This window comes from Melospiza melodia, chromosome 11 (genome assembly GCF_035770615.1).
Source record: "Melospiza melodia melodia isolate bMelMel2 chromosome 11, bMelMel2.pri, whole genome shotgun sequence".
Taxonomy (NCBI): domain Eukaryota; kingdom Metazoa; phylum Chordata; class Aves; order Passeriformes; family Passerellidae; genus Melospiza; species Melospiza melodia.
Genome location: NC_086204.1, coordinates 25,428,647 through 25,445,936, shown reverse-complemented (window position 1 = coordinate 25,445,936; position 17,290 = coordinate 25,428,647). Strand labels below are relative to the sequence as shown.

Genomic DNA, 17,290 nt, shown 5'->3' with positions numbered 1-17,290 from the left:
CATGATTGCATTGATGAATGTGGATGATTCCAGGGCTAGAGGATGCTTGCTTGTCTCCAGCAGGAGATGTTCATCCTAAAAGAGAGAAGTAGTCCTGGAAACTCCACAGGATACAGCTGAATGACCTGCTTTTTGGTAGAAGTCTAGATCCTTGTCTGTTGTGGAAACTTACTTCCAAGGTATATTGGATTGTTGTCTGGATATTAGTGCAGAGCTCTCAGATATCACTTAGTTACCCAATAAATCTGTCATCTCACCCTGTTAGCCATTAGTAGAAACAAGGACATTTGCTGCTTCAAGCAGCACCTCCCTGGTGCTGATAAATAACTGTTCTTCCTGGTCTGCTTCCTTTGTCATTGTTGCAGTGACAAAGACAAAAAAGATATCTGGGGCTATGTGAAAGATAAAGACTCGGTGTAACTCTCTTGTTGCTATTACAGAATAATAAAAAGACTGTGTGGGAGCAATTCATTACTCTTTTCCTTTCAAGCACTTAAAAGAAAAACAGAGCTGAAAATATTTCTTTGGGAGATACTGAAATACCTCATTAGTTCTTTCTTTTTATTGGCTATTGAGGTGACAATTCTGTAACAGGAATGAACGTGAGGATGAATTTTGCTTTGATTTATGGGAATGTGTTAATTTGAGCTGAATAGATCTTTTCAGATCTTAATATTTGTTGTCTGTGAATCTTGTTTTGTAATACATAGTTTCTAGTTTTATTTTAGATAAAGGAATTCTAATGAAGGCTATGTTAATTCTTTGCAGTATTGGGGATGTTTTGGGGAAAATAAGCTGCTGAGATTCACAAATCTGTAATTTAACATTTTTTGTCATTAAATGGAATAGTGTTTAAGTGTTTACTGCTTATTTAATAGATATAGAATTGCATGTCAAGGTAAGACAGAAAAGTGTTTTAAAAGTGGAGAAAAGAATACATATGTTTAATTAATTAAGTTAACCTTTATTCAAGTCTTTCCATTTCAGTGAGATGACAAGTTTGCACAATAGAATAGTGAAAATGGTCAGAATAGTTTTATATTAGCCCATTTTCTGAGAAGAACAGTAAGTTTTCTGTTGTTCTGCAGCAAATGAATGGTGAACTTTGTGACTGGAATTTGCAGAAGAGGTAACTCCTGTAGTGTTTTGGTCAAACACTAATGAAATTGCATTTAGTTGTATATTCAAGAAATAGTGACTCTTCCATCATTTTTTGGAAGAGCTTTGTGTGTTTCTGGGTCACTCAGAGCAGACTGTTCATGAGGGTGGCTGCTGTTGAAGATACAGCAAATAAACTCATTGCATTGAGAGAGACTCAGCTGTGCACTCCTTTTAGAGAAACAAGATAATGTAGTTTTCTTCTAATATTTTGGAATTCTAAAGGAAAATGTGATTTCAATATTGTGCACTTCAATATTGTCAACTACTTATATTTTTGATTTGGGCAGTCCAGGTCTGGAAGTCAGTCCAGCTCAGGAAAAATGCCTGAACCAGAAGTTGCAGGACTGGGGCCTCAGCAGCATTTCTTTTCTTTATGAAAGTCTTGCTGTTTGCAAAGTAAAGTTCCTCACTTGATAGGCTTTCAGATAATTTTTGTCTTCAAATTGATCCATAGATTTCACAGTTACTGTTTATTTTCACTCTCCAGTAACACTTTCCCTTCATCTTCCCATGTCTGCACCTGTGTAGAACTTAGACTTCAGGTTGCTAGTGTTGCTCTTGGCTTGGTGTGTTTATTTTAACTGCTCCTAATATTTTACTGTTATCTGATAACCTGACAATTTGAATCTTACTAATTTGCTTTTCCCATCAACTTTTTGTATTCTACAAGTACATATGACTCATATGCAATTGTTCAAGTACTGACTTGTTTGGGGAAAAGACTTAAAGGAAAGAAAGAAGAGCCAGAGAGAATGCAGATTAGGCTATTTGTCCAGGCTGCAGCTGCTTTTTTCAACTTAATTCTATTTTCTGAGGAAATGTGGTTAAATATTTTTAAATACTCAAGAAGTAGAATTACTCAGGACACCAAAACAAATTTGTATGGCTTCTTTTGGTAGATATAAAAATCTATATTTGCATTGTACCTTTGCCTGACTCATTTTGTCAACTCAATGGAATTTCATCTCTGATTCACTCACAGTCTTAGTGTCTTTAATTTTTTAAAATAGTGGTGTAGATCAATGCTCACCTTTTTGTGGTAGAGGAAGGAAGGGCTACAGTTGGCAAATACTATAGATGGCAACAATAAAGATTCTTATCCCTCATTCAGGAAACTTATGGTATGTTTTCACCTGTACTGCCATTACTGTTATACTGAAACCTGTCAGTTAAAAGAGAGAGGTAGGAGTTTTAATATTTTTGTATATTTTTAGTTCCTATGTTAAGAACAAAAGCAAGTCTAATATCTGGTATTTGGTCATCCTCTTGCTTTACTTTTTAAAAAATTTGTTTATTAGAAACCTGGTTCGTATTGACTTTGGATACAAATAGACATCTAGCTTTTCTACAATGTAACAATAAATTTTGAAAGCTTTAAAATTGTTTCCAATGCAATTATATTTGGGACACAAGTTCAGGGAAGCAGTGCTTTAAAATAATATACTTTATAACTTTTATTCTACATCATATAGAGAAAATATATAATTTTTAAACATGTTGAATATGTTCTACGTGAAAGATTTTCCTCTATCTTATTAAGTAAAGGAGGGGATTTTTTGGGTGGAAGATTCCATAGTTAAAGATGTAAACCAGCAATTTCTTGCTTCTATAGCACAACATAGTTCAGAGCTGAGATTAGAGAAACCCTGTAGAGTGGCTAATACTTGAGGGCATCCCCAACTAGAAAAGTATGTGAATTTAGGCATGGGAGGAAGGAAGGATCTGCTTTAAATTTAGTGTAGGGTCACTGAGTCTTAATGATAGATTAAACAAGGGAGGTGGAATAATGAATAGGGGTATGCAATGTGTAGCACTAATACCAGAAGTCCATGGTTTTCACTGGTTATTTAATGTCTTTTCCCATATGTTTCTGAATAGAGCAGGTTATGGCAGGGATGAGCTAAGGAATAGCTTTGTTAGTGAATTGCTAAATAGACTGAATTCTCTTTTTAAAAATGTACATGTATATAGGAGAGCTGCTTGTTAATACTAGAATCTGCACCTTACATGCATATACCTTAAATGTAGCAATATTTCTAACTGTATTTGTAATTGATGTGTGTATGTTAATATTCCTAAAACCCACGGTGAGGGTTTGTCTGCAATTCTTTTCCACTGTTTAAAGCAGAAATCAATTTCAATTTACCTCTGAATATTGTCAGTATAAAAACCCCTAAAGAAGTTTTGATTTGGTAGACACAATGATGAAATGGAGGAAGTACCCAGAAATGTTTTAGTTGGTAGAAATTTGACTGACAGCTCAATGAACATTGTTTTATAGTTTAACTTGAATTCAGAATAACAGGAATAGAATACCTATTCAAATACAACCACATCAAAGAATTTACTAAATTCATAGTAACAGTGACTGAGAGAAGATGTCACAGTTTACTTTGGAGCTGACTTCCTACAGAGCTTTCGCTGTCAAATACCTGATACCAACAACTGAAGTGAACCAAGGAAGTCAGCACTTGAGTTACTGATGGGTTTCTGGATGATCCATCTTCTTTTTATGCTGGTAATACCAGAGAGTCTTCAGAGAAAATGCACCTTACACTGAATTTTTGCTTTGGTAAATTAATGTAATGCACGAGACATTTTATATCTGTGGCTCATCTTCCTTTCTAGATGCACCTTGTGTGCTGGCCCTAGGAATAAAAGGGCTGCAGGGTGAGTCTGCCCATCTCTCCTTACTGAGCAGCAGGTTTGCTGTGACCTTTAAGTGTAAAAGTGGAGGGAAGAGAGAAATAAAACACTGAAGCTAGAGGTATTGGAAAATTTCTGTATGTGAAAGTGCTTCCCAACTCTCTGCATGACTGTGGTACTTTGCTTCTCAAAGTTGATAGATTGAACTATTTTTCATATAATGTAAATTTGTAAACACTTTATAATTATTGACCATTTACAAAAGTTTGGAATAGATTTTATGTTGTCTCTAGGAACAAGAAAATATGGCCTCTCCCAAAGGTTTGTTTTATTGATTGTCTAGAGAACAAGTAAAAACAGATAAGAAAATACTGATTTTGTGATGTTCTCTTTCTTACACCAAAGTGGGTAGGCTTATCACTTAAAATAAGGATTGCTCTGAAGCAAATGTGCTTTATGCATTTTTTAAGACTGAAACTGAATCAGTTGCTATTTTGAAATGTAGTTGAGTAGAAGTGGAAGGTACTGTTAATCAGTGAAATGTGTTCAGGAGTGTATTTCTTGGAGTCATAATCTGAGATTTGGGGGAGTTGATAGGATTCCTTCTCTCATTGAACCAAAGTGAAAAGAAACTTGTCAATGGGAGTTTTTTGGTTGAGATTTTGTTTTTTCCTTCTTTCCCACTATATGTATCTAAATGGTGCAAATCTACTTTGATTAAACAGTAACTTCCATTCTTCTCCTTAGTCCTACTACCATTCATTGGTTTGAGTTTTGAAACCCCTGAATATTCCCAAGTAGGGAAGTGACCAAAGACCAATTTATGGATTTATTACACTTGGGGTACTTTTTAAATGAGGATGAGAATTGGACTAGAAATATATCTGCCTAAATATTTCTTTTGTTCTGAACATGGCAGCTGTGTAAAGGTAACAGATATTTCTACTGCAAGAGCCACATTGACTCTCTCTTTTATTTCCACTTATGATTCAGACCCTAGAAATCTTTAATGCCCTTTTCAGTGGGAGTCTGACTATATTCATGAGAGCCACTGTGCTGTAACTGAATATATGCACAAGTGATGTGGACAGGGTGGGACCAGGCCCCACCAAGCATGGAGATTTGTCTTACTTCCCACCTTTAGTTCATATTTTACCATTACCCAGTGGAGGCAGTATCTTCTGGTAAGTCTGAGAGATGTCAGGATGGACAGAATGTGTATTTAATAGTTGAAATTGTGTTTTCATACCAATTTTTAATAACTTGGATCAAAGTTAAGGCTCTTGGTACATACTTAACTTAATCATCAGGAAGGTGTTTGGCAGTCTCTGGACATTTCAGGACATAAAGTCAACTGAAATTGGGACTTTGGGGGTAAAAATATTGCAAACTGTATTTACCCTTCATATTGCAACTGAATGTTTTGCCTGTTGATGGTGATGTGGTAATGGATGCCTGAGGAGTTGCCTGTTGTCTTTCATCATGTGCATAGAGGTCAGGTAAAAGTTGGGTCATTTAGGAAGCTAATAACTGCTATTTTCTCAAATGACCATTCCTTCTGAATGGAAAAACAAGCTAGGACTTCAAAATGTGTCTTTTCTGTGTCAGTGCATGTCAAACAATCAAACAAGCAAACAAACTTCAGGTATTATCAGTAGTTTTATTTTGTTAGTAGAAGTGTTTAAGGAGTTTTCAAATAAATTTGTAAAATTGTTTTGGCAGTAAGTCTTTGTTGTTTGATCTCTTTTAACCCTAATCACATTTTCCTTTCAATCTCTAATGTCACAGCTAGCTCACACTCTTAATTCTTTCATACCCCATTTCAAACTCATGCTTGTGTGCAGCTAAAATGATTTTTGAAAAATACTCATGTCTCTTGCCCCAATTTCTTAAGAATGTGTTTTCCCTTCTCCTTCTATAGGAATTTGTTTCTTCTTTTAACCTTCTATTAAAAAAATCAAAGGGTCATGCAGTTTAAAGTTCAGAGGGGATTATCACAATTAGGTCTCCTAGGCACTACAAGCAATGAATAATAATAATTATGTGAGCTGAACCTTTGCACAGTGCAGGCCATATAGCAGCACCCTGGAACTTCAGCATCAAGTTCAGGAGATTTCACCTTGCATTTAGCAGTAATGCTGCCCTAGAAGGATGGTTGATTTTAGGGATTTAAAGATGGAGATCAGCAAAGGGGTTTCTTTGTTTTACAGATTTAAAACCTGCATGTGTGCTGTCAGAAGACTGAGACATTGAAAATAAACCCACATTTTAAAGACAGCCAGACAGCTGTATATAGAATTTTAATATTGTGTATAATATAACATTGTGAATGTACTTAACATTTGCCATCTTAAAATCAGCCTTAAAAAAGGCTGATCCAAAGCAGTGGCAAAAAGTAGCATCTGGTAGCTGTAGAAAGCTCAGATTAATTCTCAAAATTGTCTGGACAGGAAGCTGAGATTGTAGAAGTATCTTGCTAAATATTTGAGGGAATCTCTCATGCTTGGGGCACCCATGTGTTCAGATTGTGTTGTGTGTATATATATAGATACACACACATATATATGTATTGCATGGAGCAATCAGAAGTTCACACATCAGAAGATTCAGTAAAGTTTAGCTGTGCCTTACTTTTGTTTTCTGTTTCAAAATTTACAGGTTTTAACCAAAATTATGCTAGTATTGCCTAATGAGCCATTTTATTGTGGATTGCAATGGTGAGATACTCACTTGGCACAGATCCATTGAAAAAGGTCAAATTACATTCAAGAAGGGTTGCTTTAAAAGAAGTTTAAAATATGAGCTCAAATTAATGAAATAGGGGATAATGAAGTATGAATAATGGTGAAATCTATGAAAATAATTTATTCACAATATTATTTCTATTGCTGAAAGGAAACTGCCAAACACTTCTTTGCGAAAACTTATGAAGCGTAATGAAGCTTATTACACTTTATGAGTTTTTAAATAACCTGGTTATTCCCAAACTGTATGAACTTCTGATAACTCCTGGTTGACAAAAATTTCAAAAATTATCTGAAAGAGTGTTACAGCTCAGAAATACAGTTGCTCAGTGAGGCTGTGAAGTGAGTAGGTGGTGTCATGGAAGGTTTGTCACAGCTGTAGGACAAAAGGACAGAGCACAGCCAGCTAGCTAAGGAAAAACCAGTTTATTTTCCGAATTTAAGACATTTAAAGTCTGCCAGTAGTATTTCACAGAAGTTATTTGGAGTAGCTGTAGTAATGAAGAATTGATATAAATGAAGTAGAGTTAACAGGGGCTTTTTGGATTTAGTTTGATGACACATTATGATGGATGTGAATCTGGGGGAGTGAGGCTGTAAGTGTTTGGCTGGGGAGTAGAGAATCCACATCCCTTTCTGGAAGTGGTGCTAGTGCCTCATATTTAGTGCCTTGTTTTCCTAAATGAGATGGTTTTACTAAACTGCTTTGCTGAATCATCTCTCTGTTAAGGTTACTGCCTACTTACAGATTCTTTCTTTCTCCTGAAAGTTTTCCTCCCTCTCCCATTTTAAAATAATAGCCAAGAAATACATTAACTTTGCATTTACTTACCTTGAGCTGTCAAAGTAGTTACCAGTGTCTCCTTGTCTCATCTCTCAAACTGAATGTAGTATTTACATTAAAATATTAATTTAATCTCTAGGTACGTGAAGGTCTTACTCCACATTTTCAACCATGACAGGCAAAATTCATGCACTTCAAACTCTTCTAAATTGGAATTGGAAACGTCAGAAAATACATTTGCTCCCTGATTAATATTATATAATATTCTTTTTTTGAACTATTATCAGCAAAATGTCACCAAAAATATACACATTATTTTCCAGATCTGGGTTAATTGGAACAATTTCACCAAGCTTTTTAATGAAGACACTGGCCCAGTATTTATGGAGTGCTACAGTAAAATGCAACCCATTTTTGACATAGTTTAAACTGGGTTTATTTGGGTTCAAACACTGTTCCATACACTTAAAAACTGGATGCATTAGTAGCATTTATGTTGAATTCTGCTTTGTATGTGCCTGATCTACAATGGACATTCAGGTTCTCTTAGGGCCCTTTGGGAAGGCCTGAAATTGCATTTTGCTTTTAATTTGAAAAGGAAACAGTCCTGAGAGGGAAGAGAACCTTACTTTCATGAGCTATGTGTGTTTTGGTGCTTTTATTTGTTTCTGTTTTACTTGACATAATAGAATAAGCAAGTAACGTAATTTGGACATTGAATTAAAATCAATTATGTTAGAATAGAATGCATTTCTCTGCTGCATGAAACAAGAAATAAGATTTGTAAGATTTAGCCTAATAAGTGGGAAAACTGAATAAATGCAGACTTGAATATTTTCATAGATATTAAAGGCAAAAATAGTAATTTAAAGGAAGAGATATGGAATAAAAAATTAATTAGAAAATGTATTTTAGTAAAACACTCAGTGGAGCTCCTGTGCATTTTAGAAAAGTGCTGAATCATGGCTGACTTTTGGCTGATAGGCTTGGGCAGGTGAGGTTTTTTTTTGCATTCAGTATAGATTTTAAATATTTACATTGGAAGTATATTTTTTCCTTTAGATTATAACAGAGTGAATTGACTATGTGTAAATGTAAATAGCATAGTGAGCCTTCCTTAGAGACTTTCAGTGGTATAAAATCTGCAAGAAGCAGATGCTGTTATTTAAAAATAGCCCAATCCTGACATCTTAATTCATTAATTGGAAGCATTCTGTAATTTAAACTTCAGTCAGCTGCTAGAAGGAGATACAGGTTTTTAATTTGATGTCTTTGGAATGGCACTATTATTTCTAAAGTAAAACTTACACTAAAATGAAAATTTGATTATTTAAATAGCCTTTGGGTTTTTATGTTGTAGTATAGTTTATTGTATTATGTATTTGAAAGATAAGAACACAGGCAAAATTGTGAGTAGAGCTGACTTAGAACCTTTCCCTTAAATGAGTCTTGGGTAGAGTAACCTGAGAGTTCTGGTTTGGGTGTTAGTGGTGGCTCACACAGTGCACTGCTTTAGTATATCTGAGTATATCCCACCTGTGGGGAGCTGGCTAAAAATCACTTTTAAAGTTAAGAAATTTTGTTTCTCCTTTGGCTTGTGATATGCTCTTCATCATAAAAAGCAAATCCTTTTCCTCTGCTATGAGAAGACTTTAAATATGGATTACTTGTTTTGGTTTGTCATTTTCCTTCGTAACTTCTCTAGTTTGTGTCTTGTGTCCTCTGTTACTGTGGACCAAATCTATTGCAATAGATTGTGGCAGAGGTGCTGCTTCAGAAATTCCTTCTCTCTAGTTTTGCATCTCTGTATTTTCAGTAATTCTTGTTAGTCCACAATTAACTGAAATCACTCTTTTATCTAACCAATTTTTGCTCGTAGATGTTGGTAACATCATTATCTTTTCAAATTCACCATAGTATCACCTTTGATGCTTCTCCATGCTTAGAAACTTGGTTGATTCTTCCCCTGCTTCCCATCTATTCCTGCCAGATTCCCAGTGCTCTTTTCTGTCTGTTGGAATTTTGCCTGGCAGAGATGTTAAAGGCTTTAATCTATAATCTTTAAGCCTATCACTTCAGCTAGATTTGCCTCCTTTCTTCCCATCTTTCTTCACCAGAATGCTTCTGTTTACTTTGGACTTCTTCCTGGCACTGCCTCATCCATATCATTGCTGTCCCCTAAAAGTTTTGGTTGCTTGTCTTGACTTTTTCTCTGTTACAATGTCAAAGTCAAGATTTCTGCTGTACCATCAGTGCCCCGTGCAACCTTGGACTGTCTGCATCTGATCTCATTTCCCTGCGTCCCCCAACTCACATTCCACATTCCTCACAGTCCTCTGACTTTATTGCTCCTTTTGTCTGCCTTTCATGCACTCATTTTTGCACTGTCTTTCATGCTGCCTATGTGCCTGGAACAGTCTTTAGCATCTCAGCCAATTTACAGCTTTGCATAAATTATATTTAATAATAAGACTAACAAAAGTTCATTATGTACATTATTTCACTTAACTTTGTACCTGCATAAGCTGAAAACAGCCTGAGGGAAACTACTGTTAAACTTTGTAGTGATTTGTTGTGATTCAGAGATACAGATTCAGGCATGACAGTTCTTCAATGATTCAGCATAAATTTAATTTTTTAAAATCATTTAGTAAGTGTTAGGTCTTTGTTTTTTGAGAGTAGGTATCAGATTTTTCTAATTCAAAGATGAGAAAATAGCTACTTATTCCTGCTGAGTGCAATCACCAGAAGGTTGTTGTCATCCCAGTACCTGGTACAGACTTTTTGCCCTGTGGTACATTTTGCTTCACTTTATCCTTACTAATATGAATGTGGCAGGACTCTGAATGTTGGATTAACTTCATATCTGCAAACAAAGTATCTTTTTTGTGTTTGACCTTACTTTCAAAGCAACATGTTCATCTGTTTAAAGAAACCAGTGAAAGATAGGAAGGTAGCACTCTGCTTCTGTCTGGGAAGTTTTCTGAGTGTGTTGCCTGCTTTGAGATACGGGTTTTCTTAAAATGTTAGAAGTTGTTTAATATTTTAACTCCCTTTAAAACTAGTGAAAATGAGCTGAAGGTAAAACTTCACATGGTTTTCCAGCATCAATTGTAACTGCAAGGCAGGGCATTATGCAAAAATCATACATAATTTTCCAAGTAAGACTGCATCTAAAATATATGGGCTACTTTTTTCTTTTCTTTTTTTTTTTTTTTTTGTTTAAATGGTTGTATTGCTACTGTTTACAGCTGAGTAGTGAAACCAAATAGATGTGCCTTTAATTTGTTTTTAAATGATCTCATATTCTGGAGATGATAATCTGAAGGGTGGCTGCCATAGTAATGTGCCAGTCACCATGGCATCTGAACATTATGAAAAGACATTCTGGACTGCACAAAGACAATGCCACCAATTTGTATTTCAAACTGATGAAAAGTGCAGGACCAAAAAGTTTGCCAATAAATGTAGCTCAGTGGATGGCACTGCAATTTAGAGTTTGCTTTACACAATAAAGATTTCGGTCCTCCTCTCAATGCCAAGTGAATTTATAAGTAAAATCCTTAACACAGACTTTGTCCATTTACTGGGCTTTTTTCAGTTGTGTGAAGTGTGTGGCTATAGATTTTTACTGGCCCAGTGAAGGAGCAGTTCACAGTTCTGCTCTATAGAAATCTTTAGAACTTATTCCTCCTCATGGAGTTTTTCACTTTAAACTGAAATTAGGTCAGTTAATGAAGAAAAGGGGTTTTCTATGCTCAGTTGGTAAGTATTCTAATCTCTTAAACATTTTACAGTCCATTTTCATAAATTACGTCAGTTAATGAAGAAAAAGGGTTTTCAATACTCAATTGGTAAATATTCTAATCTCTAAAACATTTTACAGCCTGCTTTCGTAACAGTGTTCTAATTGTCAAAGAAACCAAAACTCAAATCATTATTTAAAAGCAAGCTTATTTTATCTTAAATAATTGATTGTGGCTTGTTGTTTGAAAGAGGACTACTTTGGCATGAATTCCAAATCCAGTTATGATCTTAGCTCAAGCAGTTTGTTTAATCAAACATTACTCTAATCAGTCTTACATGGTCCCCTACCCAGCCAGGCCTGCCTAGAACAACTGGTTTATTCTGCGACGAGTTGCTCAACAGATGTCATTCTGCCAGAATAATGCAGCAGAATACTTGTGCCTTGGCTAAAATTACTTCAACTTTGATCACTTTTGTCCAGCACATCAGTCTGGCATTGTGCTTTATACCAACATAACACTTTACCCCGAGCATGCCTTTCAAGCTTAGAATAGCAGAGGAATGTTATTGAATTCAGTGCAGTTACAGATGAGTTAATGAAAGAAGGGAAATACTGTTTTTTTCATAATGCCTTTCTGTTGTGCTTTGGAATTAAAAGGGAATTTGAGGAATGTGACTTCCGAGTTATTTATTTTTACTTCTGAAGGCTTTTTGAAAACAATATTATGTAGTCCTATTGATCTCATGTTTCTGTAAATAAGTTTCACTTGTTATTTAAAAACAGTGCACTTTAGAGTTTTATATTGTGAAAATAATACTATTTCTGGTGTGTAGCTGGAAAAGAAATATTTCACAGGGACAGTTTATCCTGGTTTTTAATGCAGGAAAATGAAACCAGCAAGAACTGTGTCCTTGTGATCACTCAGGTCAGGATTGTTACATTTTGGGTTGTTGTGGGGTCAGTATGAAGCAACATTTCTTTACAAACACATCAAGGACGCTATGAGGAACCACTAAAATGAAGTCCACTTGAGTTTTGCTAATAGATACTTCAGTATTCTGTGTCTTAAAGACTCCATGTTCTTATTTCAATTTTTTTAGTTAAAATATAGTTGTAATTTTTTTTTTTAATTGAAGCATAGGTCCCAGGTCAGTCTCCCTGCAAAAACTCCTGAACAAAACTAATATTAGCATAAAGGGTATCGTGTACATGTAATTTACCAGTTTAAGGAAAAACTTGAGAGATACCTTAATGATTTTAAAACACTGACCTGTGCAGAATATTTATATTCAGAAAGCTTTTAACTGATGGTGTTGAAATTTTTATCTGCAAAGCCTATGTATTAAATCTATCCAGAAATGAGACAATGAAATTGCAATAACCAGAAAAAATAAAAAACTTGGTGCTGTGGTGAAAACAATGTCCTTGGCTGCCTATTTTGTAGCAAGTTCTGATTTATTTTTATTTTTTTCCAGGTGAAGAGGAATGTGTATGACCTGACCAGTATCCCTGTCCGTCACCAGCTGTGGGAGGGTTGGCCTTCTTCTGCCACAGATGACTCGGTGAGTTCCTTGGCTTCTCATCTCATTCCTGCCTAGAAAAGGCTGATTTTACATGGATTTTTGATTGGAATCACTCTGTAGCATTTACTGTCTCTTATGCATTACTGTAACATCACACACATTCAGAGTTTTGGTGTGGAAGATAAAAAATGCTCAAGGTTTGGGTGCCTGCAGCTCAGGGAAATGATTCCTGTGTCTCAGATTCAGTGCATGTTTCCTGTTTCATTTCAGCCATTCTAGACTGAAGCAAAGCTGCACAGCATTTTGGAAGTTGAAATCTATTGGGAGATTGAACTTCAGGCAAAATCCTGATTTTTATGTATGCCCTGAGTGCACATCTAGAGATTTTTCACAGTACATTAGCTCACCCAGTTTTGCTCAAGCTTCTGCCTGGCTTCAGAGCAGGAGTTGTTCCTGCTGAAATCAGTGAGGGGTCACCACCAGTGACAGAATCCACTGAGTCAGAATTGCCCACAAATTCATGAAATTCTGGGACTTACCTGCAGTATCCCATTAAATATTCATCTTGCTTCCTTGCATGGTCATCCTTACCGTGTGTTTTACAGCATGTCTTTCAGTTTTGCTCAGGTAATTTTCTTCTTCTAGTATGTTCCCAGTGCCAGGTAGTGAGGTCTGCCTTTCTTTAGGAAAAAACCCAACCAATCTACTAAAAAAATGCCTAAAAGGGTGAAATAGTTATGTAGTTATGTTGTATGTAGATTTTGTGACCTGAGAAAAATATAGAAAAATAAGTTTTTTATTGAACCTGATTATTCTACAAAGTGAAAATGGATTTGGAGTTTGCTTTCTTACATATTGCCATTATCTGCTGTGCATTACTTTTCCTGTCCATTTCTGCTCTCTTCTTGTAAAGGGAGAATTGCTCTTTGAAAATGACTACTCCCTTTTTTGCTCTGGGAAAAGGATTTATACCAATTAAAAAAAAAAAAACCCAAAAGGCAAAAGCTGTCTGAATTTTTACTGTACTTGTTAAAGGTATCTGTGGTGGTGTTTGCAGAAACAGTATTTAAGTTTGAGAAAGGTGGGTAAATCTCAGTCCATGTATTCCAGGGCATATCTCAGCTGATAGACATAAGGTCTGAAATAACAGAATGGTGTCATGTGGTAATTACAGGCTTTGAAATGTGGATCCATTTTAACATTTTATTAGTTTACATTAGCCCAAAAAAGAATTGGAAACTCAACACTTCTAATCTGTTTTCCCACAGCTGTTAGGTTTTCATGTAGTTTTCCCTTCCTTTTCTTCTGAATAGGATACCTCACATATGTAAAACTCATGAATCTCCTTTAAGTCTTTTTTACAAGTGACATTGTTGCAGGTGAATTTTCCCCCTTTTCATCTTTAATGAAATTGGTGAATGTTGAGTCATCTGCTCTGAAGCAGCCGAGGCCTCAAAGCTCTCTGCTCGAGTCTGGTGGCGCTGGAACTTGTCAGCTGTGTAAACAGACTGGAGCGTGTTGCCAACAAAAATACAATTAATTTCTGTCTAAAATTAGAGGCTGTAGCTTACTATTTATAAAGATTTAATGATAGCAATGACTATCTATGCTCCTGTGATCTGAACTTTTTTTCCCCCCAAATTAGAAATATTCGGTAATAATTACTTGAGCAATTAATGATGATCTCTTGAGTTCAGTGACAAATTTTTAAGATCACTTTTTCCATCATGAGTTTTTAATTTGCTGTCTTGTAGGGTACCCTGTTGCAATTAAGGAGTTAAAGAAAGGCTTGATTAAAATACTTTTTCATTTGCATGTTATGCAGCATAAGAAATACTTTGTAATACCACAGGAGGTTTTTTCAGTGCAGTTCTCGTTAACCTTTGGCTTAGCAAACAGGACAACTAAATAGACTTGGCATAATTGGATTCCTGTATCATCTTGAGTCTCTTATGAACCTGCCAGACTACAGTCTTCTGACATTATCAGGAAATTTAGTGGAGTCAATAGTAATTTAAAACATTGTTGCTTCATCTCCCTTCAGAGTTAAGATATGTTCTCTACCTAATGGAATATGGGATACTGTATGAATTGTCAATAACTCTTTCAGATCTTTCTCACACTTTCACCAGGGAAATGGGTATCAAAACCTCCCCATGCAGGAGAATGTTTTTGTGCTGTGACAGTTTGATTGTGGGAAACAAGGCGTACACAGGCCGTGCAAATCTCATTTCACCGTTCAGCAAGGACAAGTTTTAGCTTTTATTGAGCCTGAATAACTTTAATGCCACAAATTATATCTGTTCTGATCATTAAAGTTCAAGGTAAATGGATGAGTTTTAACTCATTCTCTTTTTTTAAAATGCATTTATGCAAGTAAAACTTTAATATATTAAAAATGTTAACTTATCCATTTTTGCACATATAGCATCAAGTGATACACTGTAGCCTTGAAAATAATCCTAGAAAATAAAAAGCCATAATTTTAATTTACTTTAAATACATTCACAATATGTTCTCATTTTTATTTTGGATTTTGTAACAATCTTAGCATTGCAGAGTTTGAAAGATGAGAGGATGCCAGAATAATTTAGTAAAATTTCTGAAATTTATTCCTCTTTTTCTTTTTCTATTGGCCGAACTTCTAGACTTCCACTGCTAATTACCACTAGTGTCACGTGGAATGAGCAATTTTCAAATATGTGATCACTGTAAAAAAAAGATCTTAGATGGGCTGTAGGTGGTGTTTTAGTTACAGGTTTTACATGGAAGAATTGTGATTTTATTTATACGTATGGGTTACTTTTTGGGTGTTAGTTTTACATGTTAGCAGTAAAACTCTTTCTTCTCCATGAGGTCACTGGTTATTGATTTATTTCAGTAGAATGAGTTGTTGTCTGTGATGTTTCAGTGGTTTTTTGGTAGCATAGAACAACACGCAGTAGAGGAAGAAGGAGGGAGTTTGTTTTCTTACTGTTTTTTTTTTCTTGGTATTTAAGCTGCAGGTTTTTTTTCAATTGGTTCATTGTTTTAAGTCATTTCAGCACAGCAGTGAGAAATCTGCTTCATTTTAAGTAAGGACAGTGAGCTTGTCAAAATGGAACATATTTCTGCATCAAAAAGATGTAAAAGTTGTAGGGTAAGGTTTGAGGCGGGGAAAGGGGGAGAAGATGAAGTGTCTGGTGTTGTGACTGTGCCCTGGCACACGGACCCCATCCAGGGGAGCTCAGCATCCCACCTCCCCCTGCTGCCGGGAGCGCTCTGTTCCCACAGTGCTGAGGCTGGTCACACCTTCAATCCTCACTTCACATCAGGGAACTCCACTGCTCTGTGGTGTAGGCGAGCCACACGACCCTTGTTGGGCAGCACTAGGTGCACACTGACAAGTTTCTCTGCTGTGGGGCTGAACATTTCAGACAGGACAAATGTGTTGCCACTGACACGTTGAGGGTCTGCATCGTCCCTTGGGAGCACAACCACCTTTATCCCTTTGAACAGGACCACCTTCCCTTCTGTGGTGGCTGGAGCAGATGTGGTTGACATTCCTTGGCTGAATTTAATAGAGAATTCTGGACTATAAAAAAAATCTCAAATGCTTATGGATGGTGTAATTAGCATTGCTGTTCTATTTAGCTGTTTCGTTGCTAAATACTAAGCAGGGCATCTGCACAAATAGAAATTAAGAATGCTGGTAAATAAGGTTCTCGTACAAAGTGAAACCATTTATGACACTTTTTGGCTGATCTCCAGGTTTTTGAAGAGGTTGAGTATTAAGCATCTGAGTAATTAGTATTTGGGAGTATATATTTCTTTCCCTTTCCAGGTCTTAACAGTTCTTAACAGAAAGTTCATTACCACATGCTGTCATTGTGATATGAAAACAAGTTGTGAGGTTTATATTTGCTGCCTGTTTAATTGTAATGGATGCCATGTCTGCATTTGCTGCATCATTTGGAGTCTTCCCTCTGGAACTGATTGAGTAAAGAATGAATAGTCCTGACAGAGCAAGTGCTACTAATCAGAAGTGTAAAATTTGCTATATTTCAATTAAACTACATACCTCATAAGAAAATATTCTGCTTTTTTTTTCCTTGTAAGAATATAATAATTATTTTCATTGTCTATAATGTTAATTACATTGTGTGTTACTTTCATTTTGTAATTCTCATCAGTCACTTGCAGTAGAGTAGTAGACTGGATTTGGCAGGATCCTTTATTTTAGCTACATACAAGAATACTTGAAGTCTGTTTCATTGTGTGGGTTCAGGAATATGATAAAGTTTCAGTTTAACATTTATACTATAATCTCAATTTAGTAATGAGAAATTTTAGACAGTCCTCTCAGTCTTGGAAGTTCAACTAAAAAAGGAGGGAAAACTCCCCAGTCCCATAACCTTTAAGTTTGCAGCATCCTTAGCCAGGTTAGGTCATGAAGGAAAAAAACATTTGTCATGTTCGGCTGTCACTTCTGCTTCTTGTGGACCAGTTTTAATGTTATTTTTAATTGTTAGAGATCATGGAAATAAGGGAAATGGGAAATACACTCCATGCCTCTGTTTGATGTAAGGATAGCTGGAATGCAGTAGCCATGATTCCAGAAATTGGGGAAAATTAAGATCACCTTTCTGAGTGCCCAAGAAAAGGAGTTCTGTTTTTTGTAACTCATTTCATACATGAATTTAGA

At 35.8% G+C, this 17,290-nt stretch overlaps 1 protein-coding gene across 3 annotated transcripts in view; it reads left to right on the top strand.

The window, feature by feature from the left end:
* The window catches only part of FAF1 (Fas associated factor 1), a 149,678-nt gene that overhangs the window by 67,597 nt on the left and 64,791 nt on the right, over positions 1-17,290 (top strand). For all 3 annotated transcript variants that reach the window (XM_063166089.1, XM_063166090.1, XM_063166091.1), the window contains one exon: positions 12,559-12,645. In XM_063166089.1, the coding sequence (XP_063022159.1) occupies positions 12,559-12,645 (87 nt within the window). The remainder of the gene's footprint in view (positions 1-12,558; positions 12,646-17,290) is intronic.